Genomic DNA, 23,996 nt, shown 5'->3' on the forward strand with positions numbered 1-23,996 from the left:
CAGGCTGGACACTCACCTGCAGCTCCTCGACGTTTCACTGGGTCTCCTTTACTATTTTCACTAATGCCACTGGATTAGCTTTTTATTAACCACATCTTTTCCTCTTTCTTTAACGACCAGCACTGCGTCTTTACATGTCCCACTTTCTGGCAGTGAAAACGCCTTTTTCACTTTTGCCCTTCTTAAACCACTAGCACTGTGTCCCACTTTACCACAGTAGAAACACCTGAGGCCATTCACCTCCTTCCCACCCCCTTGGACTTCTTTTTTAACCTGTGGTAAACAATTACTAGTGTTCTCTATTCTTTATTTTGTAGTGTAGGATCTCCCCTTCTCCCAATTTCTATTCCTCACAATATGAAATTCTTGCCTGAAGCTAAACTTTGCCTGATGCACCAATGTATATTCATCTGCCATCTCTGCTGCTCTTCTCATTCTTGAACTTTCTGTTCATCCACATGAATTCTTATCATCTCGGGAAGTGGGTTTTCAAACTCCTCCAGCTGAATAATTTCTCTTAGAGCCTCATAGGCATTACCTATTTTTAAGAGTCCAGAATATGGTGCTGGAAAAGCACAGCAGGTCAGGCAGCATCCGAGGAGCAGGAGAATCGATGTTTTGGGCATAAGCCCTTCATCCATTCCTAATGAAGGGCTTATTTCTGCAACGTTGATTCTCCTGCTCGTAGATGCTGTCTGACCTGCTGTGCTTTTCCAGCACCACACTCTCAACCCTGATCTCCAGCATCTGCAGTCCTCATTTTCACATCTATTTTTAAGGCCTGCACCCACCAAACTTACAATGGTTAATTCTTTCGAACTCAACACAAGTCTGGCCTGGTTCCTTCTTTACGTTTCTGAACCACTGTCTATATGCTTCTGGTATCAATTCATATGCACTCAGAAATGCCTGGTTGACATCTTCATAACCTCTTGACCCCTCATCTGTCAGCGCTGCAAATACCTCACTAGCTTTGCCTACCAGCTTAGTCTGAACTAGCATTACTCACAAGTCCTCTGACCACTCCATCTGCCTAGCCAATTTTTCAAATGAAATAAAGATGGTTTCGACATCTTTCTCATCAAATGTGGCAATGTTTTAACATATTTGTGTATATCACTGCCTCCTCTCTTCATTTCCATCCTGTTAACTTGACTTTCCTGACTATTTCGCAACTTCTGAAGTTCAAATTCTCTATCCTTTTCTCTTCCTTTTCTCTCTCCCTTTCTTCTCTCTCTTTCTCTTGCTTCCTTCTCTCTTTGCTCAGCTACAAATCTTCTCTCTTCTTTTTTCACTCTCTCTCTCTCTTTCTCCCCTCTCTCCTTTTCTTTCTCTCTCCCTTTCTTTTTCCTCTCTCTGTTTATCTTCAAACTCCATTTTCCTCAATTGTAATTTAAGTTTTGCGGCTGTATAGTACATTGGTTCCGCTACTTTTGGAATATTGCGTGCAATTCTAGTCTCCTTCCTATCCGAAAAATCTTGTGAAACTTGAAAGGGTTCAGAGAAGATATACAAGGATATTGAAAAGTTTGGAGGAATTGAGCTAGATGGAGAAGTTGAATAGGCTAGGGCTGTTTTCCCTTAAGAGTCGGAGGCTGAGGGGCACGGATTTGTGAAGGGTAGGTCTTGCCTTACAAGTCTTATTGAATTCTTCGAGGAGGTGACCAAGCATCTGGATGAGGGTAGAGCAGTGGATGTAGTGTACATGGATTTTAGTAAGGCATTTGATAAGGTTCCCCATGGTAGGCTTATGCGGAAAGTCAGGAGGCATGGGATAGAGGGCAATTTGGCCAATTGGATAGAAAACTGGCTAACCGGTCGAAGTCAGAGAGTGGTGGTAGATGGTAAATATTCAGCCTGGAGCCCAGTTACAAGTGGAGTTCCGCAGGGATCAGTTCTGGGTCCTCTGCTGTTTGTAATTTTTATTAATGACTTAGATGAGGGAGTCGAAGGGTGGGTCAGTAAATTTGCAGATGATACAAAGATAGGTGGAGTTGTGGACAGTGAGGAGGGCTGTTGTCGGCTGCAGAGGGACTTAGATATGATGCAGAGCTGGGCTGAGGAGTGGCAGATGGAGTTCAACCCTGCCAAGTGTGAGGTTGTCCATTTTGGAAGAACAAATAAGAATGCGGAATACAGGGTTAATGGTAGGGTTCTTGGTCAGGTGGAGGAACAGAGGGATCTTGGGGTCTATGTACATAGATCTTTGAAGGTTGCCACTCAGGTGGATAGAGTTTGTAAGAAGGCCTATGGAGTATTATCGTTCATTAGCAGAGGGATTGAATTCAAGAGTCGTGAAGTGATGTTGCAGCTGTACAGGACTTTGGTTAGGCCACAGTTGGAGTACTGTGTGCAGTTCTGGTCGCCTCACTTTAGGAAAGATGTGGAAGCTTTGGAGAGAGTGCAGAGAAGATTTACCAGGATGTTGCCTGGAATGGAGAGTAGGTCGTACGAGGATAGGTTGAGAGTTCTCGGCCTTTTCTCGTTGGAACGGCGAAGGATGAGGGGTGACTTGATAGAGGTTTATAAGATGATCAGAGGAATAGATAGAGTAGACAGTCAGAAACTTTTTCCCTGGGTACAACAGAGTGTTACAAGGGGACATAAATTTAAGGTGAAGGGTGGAAGGTATAGGGGAGATGTCAGGGGTGGGTTCTTTACCCAGAGAGTGGTGGGGGCATGGAATGCGCTGCCCGTGGGATTGGTAGAGTCAGAATCATTGGCGACCTTTAAGCGGCATTTGGATAGGTACATGGATGGGTGCTTAATCTAGGATAGAAGTTCGGCACAACATCGTGGGCCGAAGGGCCTGTTCTGTGCTGTATTGTTCTATGTTCTATGTTCTATGTTATAGAGGTTCATAATATCATGAGGGACAGGTATCGGGTAAACCGAAAAGGTCTTTTCCCTGAGTGTGGGAGTCCAGAACTAGAAGGCATACATTTAGGGTGGGAGGGGAAAGATATAAAAAGGACCCAAAGGGCAACTTCCTCATGCCTGTGTGGTGCCTGTGTGGAAAGGGCTGCCAGAGGATGTGGTGGAGGCTGGTACAATTGCAACATTTAAAAGGCATTTGGATGGGTATATGAATAGGAAGGGTTTGGAGGGATATGGGCCGGGTGCTGGCAGGTGGGACTAGATTGGGTTGGGATATCTAGTCGGTATGGACAGGTTGGATCAAAGGATCTGTTTCCATGCTATACATCTCTATGACTCCATCTATGTCTCTTCTGCATTTCTCTGCTTCTCTGACACACCGAAGTGTTTGAGTAACTCCCTTACAATTTCAGCTTTACTTTTGTCCTTGGTTAAACTCAAATCTAACCTCTTTGCTAATTCTAAAAGTATGCTCTTTTTATGTTTTCTGAGCTTCCTTGGCCAATTTGAGAATCATCTTCAAACCCCAGATCCTCTTTAGCAATCTTAAGAGCCATTTCTCTCACTTTGAATTTAACCAACCACAAGTAACCAAAATTAAACAAATTGTCTCAGCTACATTTTATTTAAAGATCTAGGATACTAAGCAGCGAGTATTTAAATCTGCTGGTATCTTTTGTACCCCAAATCTGTTCAAATCTGTCCAAATCACAGATTAGATCTGACTAAACCTGTCCAAATCTCGGACCTGAACCCCCAAACTGTTATGACATAGAGGTGAACCCTTCTGCTAATTAAAGCAAACACCCAGAAAAGCTCACCTTGCCTCATAATCTGTTAAAGTCTGTGATACAGAGCTCCCAACTTCCTCTATTTCAAGAAAAAAAATCAATTTATTCTTTACACTCTAAAACTGAACTTAACAACTATTTACAACTCTAAGCCTCTTTTCTCTTAAAGGTTGTTATCCAACTCTATAACAATATACTGCTCCAATACAAGCTCCTATTAAAATTGCATCAACTTAATTTTCAAAACCACCCAGCAGCTATAGTTGTTGGTATTGGTCTTCTTTCAGCTATAGATCTCCCTGGGTCATCTTCGGTCTTTTGCTGCAAAGATGTTTAGTATGAAAAAGATACCTTTAATAGAGAGTGTTTTTAATGGCAGTCTTCCTCTCGATGGCAAGTTGTCGCTCTTTCTCATGCTAACTTTCAAACTGCTAACTTATTTATGCCCCAAACATCTGATCGTCTAATTGGTTTAATGTCGTCAAAACAATAAAATTCAAATTTGATTGGGTTTTAATATCTTGGGGCATAACTTAAATCTCGCAAAGAGGTTAAATTTGAATTGTTAGTGAACATAGCAGCCAAATCTTACATATTTTCAACTATCCAGTACACTCTGAGACTGCTCATCAGTCACACAACAGGAGCTTGCTAACTCTCACTGCCAACAACTTTCACATTCTCTTAAAGGTACAATTTCAATTTCATAACACTCCAGACACAGCAAAGAGGTTGACCCTTAGCTTACTGCCTTCTGAGCAATTGGGCCAATAAATGCTGGCCTAGCCAGTGATACCCACAGACACAGAACATAGAACAGTACAGCACAGTAGAGGCCCTTTGGCCCTCGATATTGTGCCAGCCTTTTATACTACTCTAAAATCAGACTAACCTACATATCCTTCGTTGTACTATTTTCAATGTGCCTATCGAAGAATTGCTTAAATGTCCCTAATGTATCTGACTCTACTACCACTGCTGACAGTGCATTCCACACACCCACCACTCACTGAGTAAAGAACCGACCTCGGACATCTCCCCTAATCCTTCCTTCCAATCACCTTAAAATGATGTACCCTCGTGATAGACATTTCCACCCTGGGAAAAAAAAATCTCTGGCTATCCACTCTATCCCTGCCTGTCAACATCTTGTACATCTCTATCAAGTCTCCTCTCATCCTTCTTTGCTCCAATGAGAAAAGCCCTAGCTCCCTGAACCTTTCTTCATAAAGACATGAAAACATTTTTAAAAACTACAGACCAAGTTATGGGACAATAGCTATGCATGAACTATAGTCGAAAAATATAGAAACAGGAGTGGGTCAGTCAGTTTAGGAGCAAATTACTGCAGATGCTGGAATCTGTACTGAAAACAACTAATGCTGGAGATCACAGTGGGTCAGGCAGCATCCATGGAGACAGCAAGCTAACATTTCAAGTCTAGATGACTCTTCATCACAGCTGACATGGACTTCTTATCAGCTCTGATGAAGAGTCATCTAAACTCGAAACATTAGCTTGCTCTCTCTCCATGGATGCTGCCTGACCCACTAAGATGTCTAGCATTTGTTGTTTTCAATGGGTCAACCGGTCATGTCCTTTCCACAATGCACATAACATGTGACAGAGAAGCAAGTAAGTTAAATATTTATAAAAGTATAATCAGACATAGCTGTAGAACTCTGTTCAATTTTGGGTACAGTACTTTTGAAGCTACTATCCAGAGAGATAATGCAGAGACTTATTAGCGTGGTTCCAAAGATGGAGAACTTCAGTTATGTGGAGAGACCAGTGAGGATGGGCTTGTTCCTTTTACAGCAGGGAAGGTTCAGGGGACATTTGATTATCTTTTATTTTTATTCAAAATCATCAATGGTTTTGTTAGAATAAATAATGAGAAACCATTCCCACTGTGAGGCCACAGATCTGAGGTCATTAGCAAAACAATTATAGGGAAGGTGAAACAATAGTTTTTCTGACAAATAGTTATTATGATGGAAACTAAAGAAAATAGGAACAAGAATAAGCTTATTCAACCCAACAAGCCTGTTCTGCCAATTAGATGATTGCTGGACATCTACCTCAATGTCACTTTCCTACAATATCTAGGCAGGGCAGCACGGTGGCTCAGTGGTCAGCACTGCTGCCTCACAGAGCCAGGGACCCGGGTTCAATTCGGGCAACTATCTGTGCAATGTTTGCGCATTCTCCCCGTGTCTGCGTGGGTTTCCTCCGAGTGCTCTGGTTTCCTTCCACAGTCCAAAGATGTGCAGGTTAAGTGAATTGGCCATGCTAAATTGCCTGTAGTGTTAAGTGCATTAGTCAGGGGGAATGGGTCTGGATGGGTTGCTGTTCGGAAGGTTGGTGTGGACTTGTTGGGCTGAAGGGCCTGTTTCTACACTGTAGGGAATCTAATCTAATCTCCATATACCAAGAGGTCATTTGTATCCAGACATGTAATTATTTCTGTCTGAAATAATTAAGATTCCACAGCCCTCTGAGATGACTACAATTAGTAATGTGGAAACTTGTTGCATAGTGAGGAAGAGGTGTTTTATCTCGGGTTTACTGCTCGAAGTAAACTTTGCACAGCAGGAGGTGAGTGGGGGGGGTTAAATGACCCACCTGCAGGGAGGCCAACTGCACAGCAATGTCACAAACCACAGCTTGACACAAAGAAAGGGAAAGAAGCTGATTGGTGAGTACAATAGGTGAATATTTCTAGTTGTTAAAATAAAAGTCAGGTCTTCAGTTAATGTCAGGTCTCTAGCATCTTCTTTCGTTTCTTAAAAATAACTATTAGATTGATAATAGTGATTCTTTTTCTGTCTTAGTTTATTAAAAACAATATTTCAGTATAATGAAGTGTAAAGGGCAGGGAATCTCGAGGAATTAATTTGTAAGTTAAATCAAATCCAACAGTGATGACAAGACAGGTGATGTGTTGCTCCTGCAACACCTGGAAGCTGTTGGATACCAATGTGATCCCGAGTGAAAAAATCTGCAGGAAATGTTTGTAACTCAAGGAACTTCAGATCCGAGCTGAGGATCTGGAGTCTGAGCTGCAGACATTGCATCACATCAGGAAAGGGAAGTTATCTGAGAATCATATCGTTCTGATTAGGTTATTCAAAATTGGTCTGTGATCAGTTCGGGTGGTTGTGAGGCAGGCACGAGAACTGCAATTGTCCAGCAGTTACAAGATTCTTGCAAACTGTGCAGATGAGAGTGGGGACTGCAGGGAGGATGAGCAAACTGACTATGGCACTTTTGTACAGGGAGCCATTCAAGTTGAAGAAGGAAATAGCTTTGTTGTAGTGGCAGGAGTCACTATAATCAAAGGGATAGATACGTTCTCTGCAGCCATGAGCAGGAGCCCAGTTACCTGCTCAGTCCCAGGGTTAAGGACATCTCCTCAGGGCTAAGAGACTTAGAGAGGGAGAGCATCGTTCTCATGGTCACTGTCCACATTGGTATCAATGACATTGGCAGGATTAAAAAGGAGGTTTCATTGAAAAACTCTGAACAGTTAGGACCTAAATTGAAAGGCAGAACCTCAAAAGTAATAATCGCTGGGTTACTTCCTGAGTGAAGGGTAAACTGGGATAAGGTAAAGAAAGTCAAACAGTTAAATGCGTGGCTCAAAGATCAGAGCTGGTAGAATGGAGTTTAACGTATGGGCTGCTGTCACCAGTGCTGGGTAGAAGGGAGTGGTTCTGATGTTGTGGTTTCACTTGAACTGTGCTGGGACCAGTGTCCTGACAAATCAAATAACCACAATTTTACAGAGATGCGGAATGCTGAAAGTGGTGGGTAGGGACATACAAAACCTGTGCCCATACCTCCTCCCCTCACTTCCATTCAGGATCCTGGGGAATCCTTCCACATCCAGCAGAGATTTTCCTGCACCTCCACACACATCAGCTACTGTGTCCGTTGCTCTCGATGTGGTCTCCTTTACATTGGGGAAACAGGACACCAACTTGCGGAACATTTCAGCGAACATCTCTGGGACACATGCACCAATTAACCCCACCGCCCCATGGCTGAACACTTCAGCTCCCCTTCCCACCCTGCCAAGGATATGCAAGTCCTGGGCCTCCTCCACTGTCAAATTCCAGACACTCGACACCTGGAGGAAGAACGCCTCATCGTCCGCCTTGGGACCCTCCAACCACAGGGGATCAAGGTGGATTTCACCAGTTTCCTCATTTCTCCTCCTCCCACCTTATCCCAGATCCAACCCTCTAACTCGGCACCGCCCTCTTGAACTGTCCTACCTGTCCATCTTCATTCCCACCTATCCACTCCACCCTCTGCTCTGACCTATCACCATCACCTCTCACCTTCATCTACCTATTGCATTCCCAGTTACCTTGCCCCTAGCTCCACCCCCTTCCCATTTATCTCTCAGCCCCCTTGGGAACTCCCACATTCCTGATGAAAGGTTAATGCTTGAAATGTCAACTCTCCTGCTCTTCGGATGCTGCCTGACCAGCTGTGCTTTTCCAGCAAATTACTTTTTGACTGAGTTAAGAAGGGGCAGGGTATACAAACACAGAGAAACAGCAGTAAATAGAGTCAAAAATGAAAATAATGGTAAAAAGGCAGAATTGACAGCTCATTGCTCAGTAATATTTGGAACAAGCTAAATGGGTTACAGCACAAGTACAGGTTACTGGGTATGAGCTTATAGCCATTACAAAGACATGATCACAAGGAGCGATCACTGCAGGGGTCTAACATGATGAGGAGGTGGTGCTGTTGGACTGGGGCATACAAGTAAAAATCAGACAACATCAGGGCATAGCCTAACAGATTCATTTGGAAGCACTAGCTTTCTGAGCACTGCTCCTTTGACAGGCAGTCAGGCAGGATCATAAGACACAGAATTTATAGCGCAAGATCATAGTGTCATGCAACTGATACAATATACTGAACAAACAGCAATCTAGGTTTGTTCAGTATATTGTATCAGTTGCATGACACTATGACCTTGTGTTATAAATTCTGTGTCTTATGATCCTGGCTCACTTGGTACCTGATGAAGGAGCAGTGCTCCGAAAACTAGTACTTCCAAATAAACCTGGTGGACTATAACCTGGTGTTGTGGGATCTAAATATTCAAGGGTATGTGATTTTTCAAAAGGACAAACAGGAAGGGAATGTTGGTGGACTGGCATTGATGGTTTGGGATGGAATAAGTATGATAGTATATAAGATAGTATATTAGTCATGGGTGACTTTAATCTTCACATAGATTGAGATAGTCAGATTGGCAGAAAGAGCCATGACAAAGAATTCATAGAGTGTATTCAGGACAGTTTCCTGGAAAAATAAATTATCTGGTTCTGGTGATGTGTAATGAGGCAGGGTTAATTAACAAAGTCAGAGTAAAAGATCCTCTAGGACACAGTAAGCATAACATGGTAGAATTTAAATTCAGTTTGAGTGGGAAGAACTTGAGACAATAAACAACTGTGCGAAGCTTAAATGGAGGTAGTTACAGAGGGATGAGGTGACTAGAGTGAACTGGAGATGGAATTTAGCAGCAAAGATAGTTGAGGAACAATGGCAAACTTCTAAGAAAATAGTCCATGTCTAACAACAAAGATATATTGCAGCGAAGGAGGAGGATTCTAGGAAGGAGATAAGCCAGTTATGGTTAAGCAAGGAAGTTAAGGATAGAATCAATCCGAAAGAAAAAACAATCAATGTGGCAAAGATTAGTAGCAAGCCAGAGGATTTAGCAAGTTTTAAAAACCAATAAAAACAACCTAAAAAATTATAAAGATGGAGAAAATAAACCTTGAGGGTAAACTTGCAAGTAATATCAAGACAGGCAGCAAGAGTTTCTTTAATTTTATAAAAAGGAAAAGAAAAGCCAATGGAAACATAGACCCCTTAGAGAATGAGACTGGGAAATAAAATGAGGAACTAGGAAATGGCGCCAATCTCTATAGTAGAAGACACAAATAGCAACCTAAAGTTACTAAATATTCAAGGGCCAAAAGGTAAAGAGAAAATAAATATAATAATATTACCAGAGAAGAAGTGCTAGAGAAATGAATGGGGCTAAAAGCCTTTAAGTGCCTCAGACCTGATGGGATGCATCCTCAGATATTAAAGGAAGGAGCTACAGAAATAGTGGTTGCACTGGTAGTCATCTTCCAGGGATTCATAAATTCAGGAAAGTCCCAGAGGATTGGGAAACTGCCGACATAATATCTTTATTAAAAATGTAAGGAGACAAAAATGGGTAACTATAGGCTTAATGTCTGTTTTGGGAAAACATTATAGTCTATTATAAAGGCTATAATAGCAGAGCATTTGAAAATGTATTATATGATCGAGCAGAGTCAGCATGGCTTTGTGAAGAGGAAGTCATGCCTGACACATTTACCAGAATTCTTTAAGGAGGTAACAAGCAGGAAAACTAAAGGGGAAGCAATGGGTGTAATATATTTCAGAAAGAGTTTGATAAGGACCTGCATATAGAGATAATAGCCCAAGCTTTGGAGATAGTATATTAGCACAGACAGAGGACTAGCTAACTAACAAAAGACAGAGAGTTGGAATAAGGGGGTACTTTCAGGATGTCAGCCTGAAACTAGTCATGTGCCATAGTGATAAATGCTGCGACCACATTATTTACAATATATATTAATGACTTGTCAGGGCAGTGAATTCACTGTAGCAGGTGTCTGAATGACACAAAAATAGGTGGAAAGACAAGTGGGTGAGGATGACACAAAAACTATGCAGTGGAATACACACAGGTTAATCGAATGGGCAAAAACTTGGCAGATGGACTGTAAGGTTGGAAAGTGTGAAGCTTTAACTTTGGAAGAACAGAGGAGCTGTATGCTGTATGAATTGGTGCAGCATACAGATTCAGAAATCCTTGCACCCATAAATTATAAAAGCTAACTTATGCGTTCAGTGGATAATAAGGAAATCAAATGGAAAGTCAACCTTTATTTCAAAGAGAATGGAGTATAAAAATAGGGAGATATTGCTAAAATTGTACACAGCTTTAGTTAGACCACAGCTGGTTTGGACTCCTTATACAGTATAAGAAATATGATAGGAGAAAGTGAGAACTGCAGATGTTGGAGATCAGAGCTGAAAATGTGTTGCTGGAAAAGCGCAGCAGGTCAGGTAGCAAAGAAGGAACAGGAGAATCAACGTTTCGGGCATGAGCCCTTCTTCAGGAATGAGGAGAGTGTGCCAAGCAGGCTAAGATAAAAGGTAGGGAGGAGGGACGTGGGGGAGGGGCGTTGGAAATGCGATAGGTGGAAGGAGGTTAAGGTGAGGGTGATAGGCCGGAGTGGGGGTGGGGGCGGAGAGGTCAGGAAGAAGATTGCAGTTAGGAAGGTGGTGCTGAGTTTGAGGGTTGGGACTGAGACAAGGTGGGGGGAGGGGAAATGAGGAAACTGGAGAAATCTGAGTTCATCCCTTGTGGTTGGAGGGTTCCTAGGCGGAAGATGAGGCGCTCTTCCTCCAACTGTCGTGTTGCTATGGTCTGGCGATGGAGGAGTCCAAGGACCTGCATGTCCTTGCTGGAGTGGTTTGAGAACGTGTTCCTGGGCAGAGGAGATGACCTGTGGTGTGCAGTGAGAGAGGGATCTGGGCAGAGGAGATGACCTGGGGATCTGGGCAGAGGAGATGACCTGGGGTTTCTGGGCAGAGGAGATGACCTGGGGTTCTGGGCAGAGGAGATGACCTGGGGTTCTGGGCAGAGGAGATGACCTGGGGTTTCTAGGCAGAGGAGATGACCTGGGGTTTCTAGGCAGAGGAGATGACATACCGACATTGAAAGCAAACCAAATAACATTTATGAGGCCACTCCCAGGTATGGATGGATTTGTTCCTTTGAGCAGAGGTTAAGTACATGGGGCTTGTTCTCCTTGGAGTTCTGAGGAATGAAGGCAACTTTATTGAAATATAAAGTTTCTTAAGTGACTTGACAAAGTAGATGTGGAAAGGTTGTCCTTTTGTAGAAGAGCCGAGGACTAGAGAACATAATCTCAGATTGAGGGGTTGTCCATTTACATCACAGATGAGGAGGAATTTCCTTCTCTCAGTGGACAGTGAATCCAAAAACTTCTTTATCCCAGAGGACTGTAGAGCTTGGAACATTAAGTATACAGGATGGTCCCCACATCCATGGAACCATTTCCTGTGGTTTCACTTATCTGCAGTTTCCCACAGCCGGAGCATATTATAGCGAACGTTCCAGCACCAGAGACCAGGAGACTGCTGGGAAGGTAGATTTCCCATTGAAATTAATGGGTTCGCTCATATCTGTGGTTACGGCTTCTGCAGTAGGTCCTGGAACGTAATCCCCATGGGCAAGCGAGGTGGGGGCGAGGAACTTCTGTATTCAATTGTATTCAAGGCTGAGGTAAACAGACTTTTAATCATTCAGGAAATTAAGGATTATGGGGAAAAGGTAGGAAAGTGGAGTTGTGGTTTATCAGATCAGTCACGATTACATTGAATGGAGGAGCAGAGTCTATGGGCTGAATTGCCTTTTCCTGCTCCTATGTCGTATGCTCTGATGAACAACACCCTTCTTTAAGTAAGGAGATCAAAACAGCACAAAGTATTTGGTGGTATCATCAACACTATAATTAAAGGAGATATCTGTCCTCTCGTAACAAAGGATAATATTCCGTTAATCTTTTTAATTTCTTGCTGTGTCTGCATACTAATATTTTGCCATTCATGCACGAGAATACCTAGATTCCTCTGCACCTTGGAACTATGCAGTTTTCTGCATTCAATAATACTCATTTTTAAGTGTCAAAAAATGTGGCACTGAAAAAGCACAGCAGGTCAGGCAGCATCTGAGGAGTAGGACAGTAGACATTTTGGTCATAAGGCAAAAGTGAGTACTGCAGATGCTGGAGATTAGAGTCAAGAGTGTGATGCTGGAAAAGCACAGCAGGTCAGGCAGCATCCAAGGAGCAGGAAAATCGACGTTTTGGGGAAAAGCCCTTCATCAGGAAGGTTTCAGTAGTAAGACCAATGATGAAGGGCTTATACCTGAAACATCGACTCTCCTGCTCCTTGGATGCTGCCTGACCCTGCGCTTTTCGAGCACCACACTTTTTGACTCTGATCTCCAGCATCTGCAGTCCTCATTTTTTCCTCCCTCTCTTTTTTAAGTCTTCCTGCAAAAGTGAACACTGACTCAATTTTCCACCTGATACTCCACATAGAATCATAGACTTGTAACAGGCCCTGAAACAGACCCTTCAGAACAATTCGCCATGCCAACCATATATCCCAAATTAGGCGGAAGTGGGTGCTGCAGATGTTGGAGATTAGGCTCAAGATCAGAGTGGTGCTGAAAATGCACAGCAGGTCAGGCAGCATCCGAGGAGCAGGAAAATCAATGTTTTGGGCAAAAGCCTTCATTGGGAATGAGGTTGGGAGCCTAAGGAGTAGACAGATAAATGGGAGGGAGGGGTAGGGCTGGGGAGAAGGTAACTGAGAGTGCAGTGGGTGGATGGAGATGGGGGTAAAGGTGATAGGTCAGAGAGGAGGGTGGAATGGATAGGTGGGAAGGAAGATGGACAGGTGGGACAGGTCGTAAGGATGGTGCTGAGCTGGAAGGTTGGAGCTGGGGTAAGGTGAAGGGAGGGGAAATGAGGAAACTGGTGAAGTCCATATTGTTGCCATGGAGTTGAAGGGTCCCGAGATCGAAGATGAGGCGTTCTTCCTCCAGGCGTTGGGGTGGTGAGTGAGTGAAGTTGGAGGAGGCCCAGGACCTGCATGTCCTCAGCAGAGTGGGAGGGAGAGTTGAAACGTTTGGGGTGGTGGGGTTGATTGATGCAGGTAATTACCTCGGTTCCAACTTTCCAGCTCAGCACCGTCCTCATGACCTGTCCCACCTATCAATCCTCCTTTCCACCTATCCGCTCCACCCTCCCCTCTGACCTCTCACCTTTACCCCAACCTCCATCCACCTATTGCACTCTCATCTACTTTCTTCCCAGCCCCACCCCCCTCCCATTTATTTCTCCACCCCCAACGCTCCCAGCCTTATTCCTGATGAAGGGCTTTTGCCCGAATTGTCAATTTTCCTGCTCCTCAGATATCCCAAATTAATCTAGTCCTGTTTGCCAGCATTTGGCCTATATCCCTGTAAACCCTTCCTATTGATGTACCAATCCAGATGCCTTTTAAACCAGCCTTCACCACTTCCTCTGGCAGCTCATTCCATACATGCACCACCCTCTGTATCAAAAGGTTGCCCCTCAAGTCCCTTTTAAATCTTTCTCCTCTCACCCTAAACCTATGCCCACCTCATTGAAAATACCTTGTCTGTTTATCCTATCCATGTGTCTCATTAATTTTATAAGCCTCCAAAAGGTCACCTCCTCAGCCTCCGATGCTCCAAGGAAAACAGCCCCAGCCTAATCAACCTCTCCCTATAGCTCAAATCCTTCAACCCTGGCAACATCCTGGCAAATATTTTTGAAATTTTTCAAGTTTTATGTCTTTTCCATAGCAGAGAGACCAGAATTGAACACATATTCCAAAAATGTCCAGTGTCCTGGACAGCCGCAACATGACTTCCCAACTCCTGTACTCAATGCACTGACCAATAAAGACAAGCATACAAAATGCCTTCTTCACTACACTGTCTACCACCATTTTCAAGGAACTATGAACCAGCATCCCAAAGTCACTTTGTTCAGCAACACTCCCCAGGATCCCACCATTAACCGTACAAATCATGTCCTGATTTGCCTTTCCAAAATGCAACACCTCATATTTATCTAAATTAAACTCCATCTGCCACTCCTCAGTTTATCAGCTTATTGGCCCATCTGATCAAGGTCCTATTGTACTCTGAGATAACCTTTTTTGCTGTCTACCAATTTTGGTGTCATCTGTAAACTTACAAACCATTCCTTCTATGTTCACATCCAAATCATTTATATAAATGACAAAAAGCAGTGGACCCAGCACTGATCCTTGTGGCACATCACTGGCCTCCAGTTCAAAAAAATCCTTCCATCACCACCCTCTTTCTCCTACCTTCAAGCCATTTTAGTATCCAAATGGCTAGGTCTCCCTGGATTCCATTTGATCTAACCTTGCTAACCAGTCTACCATATAGAACCTTATCGAACGCTTTGCTCAAGTCCATTATACAACATTCACTACTCTGCCTTCACCAATCTTCTTTGTCATTTCTTCAAAAACTCAACCAAGTTTGTGAGACATGATTTCCCATGCAAAGGGCAAGTTGACTATCCCTAATCAGACCTTGCCTTTCCAAATACATATAAATCCTGTCCCTCAGAATCCCCTCCAACAACTAGCCCACCACTGACATCAGGCTCACCAGTCTACAGTGCACTGGCTTTTCCTTACCACCTTTCTTAAATAATGGCACCATATTAGCCAACCTCCAGTTTTCTCGCACCTCACACGTCGCTGTCGATAATATAAATATCTCAAGGGGACCAGCAACCACTTCCCTAGCTTCCCACAAAGCTCAGGAATACACCTCATAGAGTCAAAGAATTGTACAGTACTGAAATAGACCCTTCAGTCCACATCATCCATGCTAACCAGTTATCCTAAATTTATCTAGTCCCATTTGCCAGCATTTGGTCAATAACACTCTTAGCCCTTTCTATTTATTTACCCATCCAGATTATTCTTAAATGTTGTAATTTTACCAGTCTCCATCACTACCCTGGCAGTTCATTCCATATATGGACCACCTTCTGGATGAAAAGGTTTCCCTTAGGTCTCTTTATATCGTTCATCTCTCACCTTTATCCACTTTTATACATTTTAAGATGTCCAGCTCCTTTTAGTCTATAATATGGACAGTTTTCAAGATATCACTGCTTATTTCTCTAAGTTGTCTGGCTTCTATATCAGTCTCGACAGTAAATGCGGATGCAGAAAAACTCATTTAGTATCGCACCTCTCTGCTGCAGTCCCACGTCTTGTTGATCTTTAAGGGGCTTTACTCTCTCCCTTGTTATTCGTTTGCCTTTAATAGACTTGTAGAATCTCTTTGGATTCTCCTTCACTCTAACTGCCAAAGCAATCTCTTGTTCCCTCTTTACCCTCCTGATTTCCCTCTTGAGTATACTCCTACTGCCCTTATACTCCTCTAGGGATTCACTCAATCCCTGCTGTCTATACCTGACATATGTCTCCTTCTTTTTCTTGACCAGAGGCCCAATTTCTCTAGAGATCCAGCATTCACTACACCTACCAGCCTTGCCATTTACATGAACAGAAATTAACTGTCTCTGGACTCTCATTATCTCATTGCATTTCCAACTCTCCCATACTTGCAAATAGCCTCTCCCAATCAACTTTTGAAAGTTATAGTGTCATAGAGTCATATAGTTATACACCATGGACCTTTCAGTCCAACTTGTCCATGCCAAGCAGATAACCTAAATTAAGCTGGTCCCATTTGTTAGCACTTGGGTCCTGTATCTCTAACTCTTCTTATTCATATACCCATCCAGATGCCTTTTAAATGCTGCAATTGTACCAGCCTCCACCACTTCCTCTGGCAGCTCATTCCATACATGCACCACTCTCTGCATGAAAACGTTGCCCCTTAAGTCCCTTTAAATCTTTCCCCTCTCACCTTAAACATATGCCCTCTAGTTTTAGACTCCCCTACCATGGAGAGAAGCTGTTGGTTATCTACTTTATCTATACCTTTCATGATTTTACATATCTTTAGAAGGTCACCCCTCAGTGTCCAGTGCTCCACATTTACTTTCTTGGTCACCCCTTCAAAAAACTCAATCAAATTTGTGAAACATACAAAGCCAGGCTGACTATCCCAAATGAGTGCTTGCCTCTAAAAATGCCTGTAGAATCTGTTTTTCAAAGTCCCCTCTAATTTACCCACCACAGACATTAAGCTCACTGGTCTGTAGTTCCCAGGCATTTACCTGCAGCCTTTCTTAAATAATGGCGCATTTGCCATACTCCAACCTTTAGGCACTTCACCGGTGACTGTTGATGATACAAATATCTCAGTTTGGTACCCTGCAATTTTTTTCCTTAGCCTCCCACAAAGTCCTGGGATACACTTCCTCAGGTCCCAGGGATTTATCTACCTTAATGCGGTTTAAGACTTGCAGCATCTCTTCTGTAATGTGAACACTCTTCACGATATCATTATTTATTTCCCCAAGTTCCCTGGCATCCATACCTTTCTCGACAGTAAATACTGACAACAAATATTCATTTTGGATCTCACCCATCTCACCTATTCTGCATGTAGATGATCTTGCTGATCTTTAAGAGGCCCTACTCTCTCCATAGTTACTCTTTTGCCCTTCAAGTAGTTGTAGAATCTCTCTGGATTCTCCTTTACCTTATCTGCCAAAGCCACCTTGTGTCCCCTTTTAGACCTTCTGATTTCTCTCTTAAGTGTACTCTGATATCCTTTGTACTCCTCAAGGAATTCACTTGATCTCAGCTGCCTATACATGTACAGATGCAGAGTCCTCAACCACTCCTCATAGGACAAGCTGTTCATCCTTAGGATCATTCTTGTAAACCTCTCCTGTTCCCCCCCAACACCAGAGACTTGATACAAGTTAGAATATAGTCAGCAGTACTGGAAGACTCAGGAGCAGTGCTGGATCTGTGCCAGGGACTGGAAGACTGTAGGGCCAGGGAATAAAGGAACAGTGTATGGCCAGGAGCGTGCAGCTCCAGCAACACTCAAGAAGCTTGACACCATCCAGGATAAAGCAGCCGCTTGATTGGTATCACATCCATCCACCACCGACACTCAGTAGTAGCAATATGTACTAGCTACAAAATCCTTAAACAGCATCTTCCAAACCCATGACCATATATATGTGGAGAATAACGACAACAGATAGATGGGAACATCATCACCTGCAAGTTCCTCTCTAAGGCACTCACCATCCTGACTTAGAAATATATCATTGTTCCTTCAGTGGCACTGGGTCAAAATCCTGGAATTCCCTTCTTAAGGGCATTGTTGGTCAACCTACAGCACATGGGCTGCAGTGGTTCAAGAAGGCAGCTCATCATCACCTTCTCAAAATTAACTAGGGACGTGCAATAAATGCTGGGCCCAGCCATAAATGCCCATATCCCACAAGTCAATTTTAAAAATGTTAGTGCGGGGTCAGGGAGTAACGGGACAGTGTAGGGCCATTTTGTAGCACCAGTGCCAGAGTGCGATGGAGTACTGTATTCTGGGTCAGATTAATTGCATGAAATGACAAATGGAAAGTCCATGAACAAAATATCCATCTTTCAACTCGCAGACACTCACACAGCTGTCATCCGCTCATCCTGGAAGGTTACAAAACCCATTCCCAGCCTTTTCAAGGTAATCCGATTCCGCTCAGCATTAAACTCATCTGTTAGCTTCTCCTCCAATTCACTGTAGTATTGCTCTGCATCCACCTGCAAAAGAGATGGAGACACTAGGTAACAAGCTGGTTATGTAGCTTACAGCCCCGAAGTTAAAATGATTGATTTGGAACAACCACAACCATCTTCCTATGCGTTAACTATGACTTCTGCTAGCGCTCCTTGATGTCACACTCTGTTACATGTGGCCTTGATATTAAGGGCTCACCTCTAGAGTTCAGCCCTTTTGCCCACATTTGCCAAGCACCAATTTGGGAAACACAACACAGTCTGCCATAGGGTGCCCAAGTGCCAAGGCTGGCTTCTTAAAACCTCCACCTCAGTTCTCTTGAACTTCATCCAAGCTGCACCAAAATTAGTTCCTCTCACACTTGCTCCTCACACCTCACCCACTCTCTAAAATTGCAATATCAACTCCCTTCTAAACATATGGCCTTTTTTTTTAGCTCTGTTGCCTACATTGGGCTACAGCACAACACTCTGTGGCACCTCCTCAAATCAGCTGTCAAAACAGAACTTACAATTGAGAAAATTTGTTAATGGCCATATCCATTCCTATGCCAACTCTATGTCCTCAATTTCTACACCATGGTCCCAACAACTGGCCTTCTCTTGAATCTCAGTGAATGACACTCTGTCACAGTCTGTGTCCTATTGCCTTGTCTCTTCCATTGATCCACACATTTCATCCATCTCAGGCCAATTCACTGGTGGCAGCTTCCCAACCACCTGCCTGGACAGTTGCTGCCCTTCCATTGAAAAAACACCTCCTCCTCACTCCCCACATTGAGACAGCTCCTCCACAAACACCCTTGCCGAGGCAGCGTCCTGAGCTCCCACACTGAGACATCCCTCCACCACCCCCTTCACTGAGGCAGCTGCTCCGAACTCCCCTCACTGACATACGTCCTCCACCCTCCCCTCACCGAGGCAGTTCCTCCACCCTCACTCGCTGAGGCAGCTTCTCTGCCTACCTGACCTTGCTCTCCAGACTGTCTCACCTCCTCCACCTTCTCTCAACTCAACAGTGCCTGCTTTTAACGTATCTACTTATATGTGATTCTTCTCACCTGTTCAAACCCACAGAAATCACAGCAACAGATCCTGGCCAAGGGATGGGTTTTAATCATTATCTTTCCTTCCTTTTGAGCCTTGGCTGTGAAATATAGCCTGCCTTTCATTGCCTTTCGTCTGAAAGAGTAAAACAGAAGTTATAAAGAAAGTAAGGCATGGCAGAAGAAGTAGTCCCATCAGCCCATAAAACCTGTTCCCCGTTCAGTGAGATCATGGACCTCCACACTAACGCTTGATTCCCTGTGAATTAAAAATCTGTCTATCTCAGCCTTGAAAATACTGAACAACCCAGCCTCAACTGGCCCCTGTGGTGAACAATTCCATATATTCACCAACCTCTCAGAGAAATCTTCATCACCAGAAGAAGAAATCCAGCTGTTTCTTTTCCAGTGCCTCCACCTGTCCAGTGGATTTCAGGGTTCAGTTTGCTACAATATGATAAATCCTGACCATCAGCAGAATATTCAAGTCTGGCAGAGTTACTACTGAGCTTTATATTGTCCTCACCTTTTGTCCATATTCATGTCCTGCATCAGAAGTTTGCTGTTTTTCATTTCTACCCAACTAGAAATGAAGCTGTGTTTAATTTGTGGTTTTATGGCTTCACTAACTTGCATTGCTGCTTTCAGCAATTTATGTACCTGAATATTCGGTCCAGAACTCCCCCGCCCCATACCAACTCTCTAACTCATTGTGATATTTGTTTTCCATAAAGTATGTGGCTTTTTAAAATTCTTCTTACCAAAAAATATATTATTGCTCTGAGTTAAATTGATTAGAATATAAAAAATAGCAGGGAATGACTAAAAGTTTAATCAGGTGGAGGAAATTAGAATGTAACAGTAAGCTAGCTAAGAACATAAAAATGAACAGCAAAACTTACTACAATACTTAAAAAGGATAAAAATTAATAAAGTGAGAGTTGGTCACCTAGAGAGTGAGAATGGAGAGCTAATAGTAGATAATGCCACATGAAATTAACACACTTTCCATCTCTCTTCATTATACAAAAAAATTTCATTAATATATCAAGACCAGACTGGAAGAATTGTTCTCCTTTGAACAAAGAGCAAAACAGCACAGAAGCAGGCCCTTCGGCCCTCCAAGTCTCTGCCGAAAAAGCCTTGTGGAAATTAATGAAATTTGATGACCCACCACGATATTAGCAAACAGGGGAGTTACTGAGAATGGCATAAGATTTGTCTTGATCACATTCGCTATCTGATGTGTCCTGTTGGGATGTTCAATCACCTATACTTACTTAGTGATTCTTTCTGTCAGACATAAAATAGTAATATATGTATTATTTATTCTGAGTGGGGAATATACCAGGTCATGAGGATTCAGATTGTGCTGGAGTACAATTCTGCTGCTGTTGATCACCCACAGTCTTGAATTGCTAGATCTGTTTGAAGTCTGTCCCTTTTAGCACGGGTGACAGTGCCACACAACATGATGGAGGCTATTCTCAATGCGAAGGCAGGACTTTGACTCAACAAAGACTGTGTGCAGTGGTCACTCTTACCAATACTCATATGGATTGATGCATCTATAGGCAGAAGATCGGTAAGGATGAGGTCAAGTATATTTTGCCCTTTTGTTCGTTCCCCCACCACCTGCCGAAGACCCAGTCTAGCAGCTATGTCCTTTCTGACCCAAACAGCTTGATCAGTAGTGCCACTCTTGGTGGTGGGCATTGAAATCCCCCACCAAGAATACATTTTGACACCCTCAGTGCTTCCTCCAAGTGTTCTTTGACATGGAGGAATACTGATGCATCAACTGAAGGAGGACAGTACTCGGTAATCAGCAGAACGTTTCCTAGCCCACATTTAATCTGAAGCCATGAAACTTCATGGGGTCCAGGGTGAATGTTGAGGACCCCAGGGCAATGCCCTCCTGACTGTACATCAATGTGCCACCACCTCCATTGGGTTTGTCCTCCTGGTGGGGCAGGACATATCCAGGGATGGTGATGGTGGTGTCTGGGACATTGTCTGTCAGGTATGATTTCGTGAGTATGACTGTGTCAGATGGTAGCTTGACTAGTCTGTGAGACAGCTCTCTCAATGTTGGCACTAGCCGCCAGATGTTAGTGAGGAGGTCAGGTCAGCAGGGCTGCTTCTGCCATTGTCTTTTCTGGCACTTAGGTTCATGCCTGGTGGTCCATCAAGTTTCATGTGTTTTTGTTGAGAATTTATAGCAATCAATATAACTGAGTGACTTGCTAGGCCATTTCAAAGGGCAGCTGAGTATCAAATATACTCCTTTGGATCTGGAGTCATATGTAGGCCAGACCAGGTAAGAATGGCAGTTTCCTTCCCTGAAGGACATTAGTGAATCAGATGGGTTTTTCCAACAATCGAAAATAGTTTCATGGTCATCAGTAGATTCTTAGTTCTAGATTTATTTTTATTGAGTTCAAATTACACCATCTGCTGTGGTGGGATTTGAACCTGAAATGAAGATATCCCATATGCCTTCTTACAATGCAAGGAATGGCAGGGTCCTGGGAAGCACAAGGATCAGAGGGACCTTGGTGTGCATATTCACTGGTACCTTAAGGTAGTGGGACAGAGGTTAAGAAGGCATATGGGAATACCTTTGTTTCAGATCAGGCCATCTGACTGCCTGTCTATATCCTCCTGTCATCTTCCTAACTATTTATAACCCAATATATTTTCATATGATCCACAAATTTACTGATCAGCCCTCCTCCATTTAAGTCTAAATCATATAGCAGAATCAGCATCACTGATCCCTGCTGAACCCACTGGACACAGGCTTCCAGTCATAATTATCATCCTCTGCTTCCTGTCACTCAACCAATTCTGTATCCAATTTGCCAAATTTCCTTGGATCTCATAGGTCATAATCTTTGCTATCAGTCTCCAATGAAAGACCTTACCAAAAATCTTGCTGAATTTCCAGTAGATTACTTGAAATGTATTGCTCTCATCTACATACCTAGTCACCTCTTCAATAAATTCAATCAAGTTGGTCAGACATTTCTTGATTAATCGCTCCATGTCTGGATTAATTCTTTCTCTTAAAATTGTTTTCAATGGTCTTCCTACCATTGAGGTAAGACTGACTGGTCTGTAGTTTCCCAGTTTATCCTTTCCTCCTTTCTTGAAGGGCCAAATGGCCTAATTTCTGCTCCTATGCCTTTAGTATTGAATAACAGTCCCACATTCCCCTCTCAAACAGGTGTACTGTTTGGATACTATTGGGAGTTGGGGACTGGCCTGTCAGCGGAAAATGGCCAGATCACAGGCACCATGATTGGCACTGTTGTACAGCAGGAAGGATTGAAGTGTAGGTGAATAGCAATGGTAAGGGGCTCTAAAGGGGCACAGACATATGTTTCTGTGGCTGCAAGCAAAACTCCAGGATGCTATGTTACCTTCCTAGTGCCACAGTTAAGGATGTCTCTCTGTGGGCACAGGATATTCTGAACAGAGAGGTTGAGAAACCAGAGGTAATGGTCCATATCTGTACCAATAACATACATGGTAGGAAGACAGATGAGGTTCTGCAAAGGGAGTTCAGGAGGTTAGGTAGGAAGTTGAAAAACAGACCCTCCAGAAAAGATTTTCTAAGATGTTGTTGGGAATGGAGGGTTATGAGTTATGAAGTTGAGGGGTGACCTTATAGAGGTTTATAAAATCATGAAAGGCATAGATAAGGTGAATAGCAAGAGTCTTTTCCCTATATGATTTTGATTTGACCTGATTTATTATTGTCACATGTACCTAAGGTTTGCGTGCAGTACAGGCAGACTGTAACAGACAAAAATCATAAGGTAATTGAACAGATCAAGGAGAACAAAGTTACTGCAACGAAGGTGCACAAAATGCAAAATCAACATTAGATTTGAAATTTGAGAGGTCCATTCAGAAGTCTAATCATAGCGGGGAAGAAGCTGTTCTTGAACCTTTTGGCACGTGTGTTTAAGCTTTTGCATTTGCTACTTGAGGGAACAGGTTGGAAGAGATTAAATCCGGGTGGGAGGGGTCTTTGATGATATTGGCTGCCTTTCCGAGGCATCAAGAAGTGTAGGTGTAGTGTAGATGGAAGGCTGGCTTGCGTGATAGACCAGGCTGTGTTCCCCTGTGGTGGGGAAAGTTCAAAACTAGGGAGCATATTTTTAAGGTGAGAGGAAAAAGGTTTACAAAGGACATGAATGGCAATGTTTTTACACAGAGAGTGGTTCATGTGTGGAATGAATGTCCAGAGAAAAGACATTTCATTAAGTACATGAATTGGAAAGGTTTGGAGAGAAATGGGCCAAACTCAGCCAAATGGGACTAGTTTAGTTTGGAATTATGGTCAGCACAGACTGGTTGTTTCCTTGCTATATAATTCTATGACTCTTACTGACAGCCAGACTACTGCAACCACTAGGGACTCATAACAGCACACAAACCAACAGCCACTCTCAGACAACAGCTCACCAGAACAAAGGACCCGATACCCAGCATGAGCAAAACCAATGTAGTGTACAAAATCCCATGCAAGGACAGCAGAAAACACTACATCGGACAAACAGGAAGACAGTTAACGATCCGTATACACGAACACCAACTAGCCACGAAACGACACGACCAGCTATCCTTAGTAGCCACACACTCAGATGACAAGCAACATGAGTTCGACTGTGACAACACTACCATTATAGGGCAAGCCAAACAGAGAACAGCCAGGGAATTCCTAGAGGCATGGCACTCATCCACTGATTCTATCAATAAGCACATTGACCTGGACCCAATATACCGGCCACTGCAACGGACAGCTGGAACTGACAACCGGAAGTGGCAGATTCAAACC

At 43.3% G+C, this 23,996-nt stretch overlaps 1 protein-coding gene across 4 annotated transcripts in view; it reads right to left on the minus strand.

Moving 5' to 3' along the window:
* Nucleotides 1–23,996, minus strand: part of tmem63c (transmembrane protein 63C) — a 400,240-nt gene that overhangs the window by 148,260 nt on the left and 227,984 nt on the right. For all 4 annotated transcript variants that reach the window (XM_072567924.1, XM_072567925.1, XM_072567923.1 and 1 more), the window contains 2 exons: nt 19,163–19,283; nt 17,992–18,125 (listed from right to left, as the gene is read on the minus strand). In XM_072567924.1, the coding sequence (XP_072424025.1) occupies nt 17,992–18,125; nt 19,163–19,283 (255 nt within the window). The remainder of the gene's footprint in view (nt 1–17,991; nt 18,126–19,162; nt 19,284–23,996) is intronic.

This window comes from Chiloscyllium punctatum, chromosome 4, assembly GCF_047496795.1.
Source record: "Chiloscyllium punctatum isolate Juve2018m chromosome 4, sChiPun1.3, whole genome shotgun sequence".
Taxonomy (NCBI): Eukaryota; Metazoa; Chordata; class Chondrichthyes; order Orectolobiformes; family Hemiscylliidae; genus Chiloscyllium; species Chiloscyllium punctatum.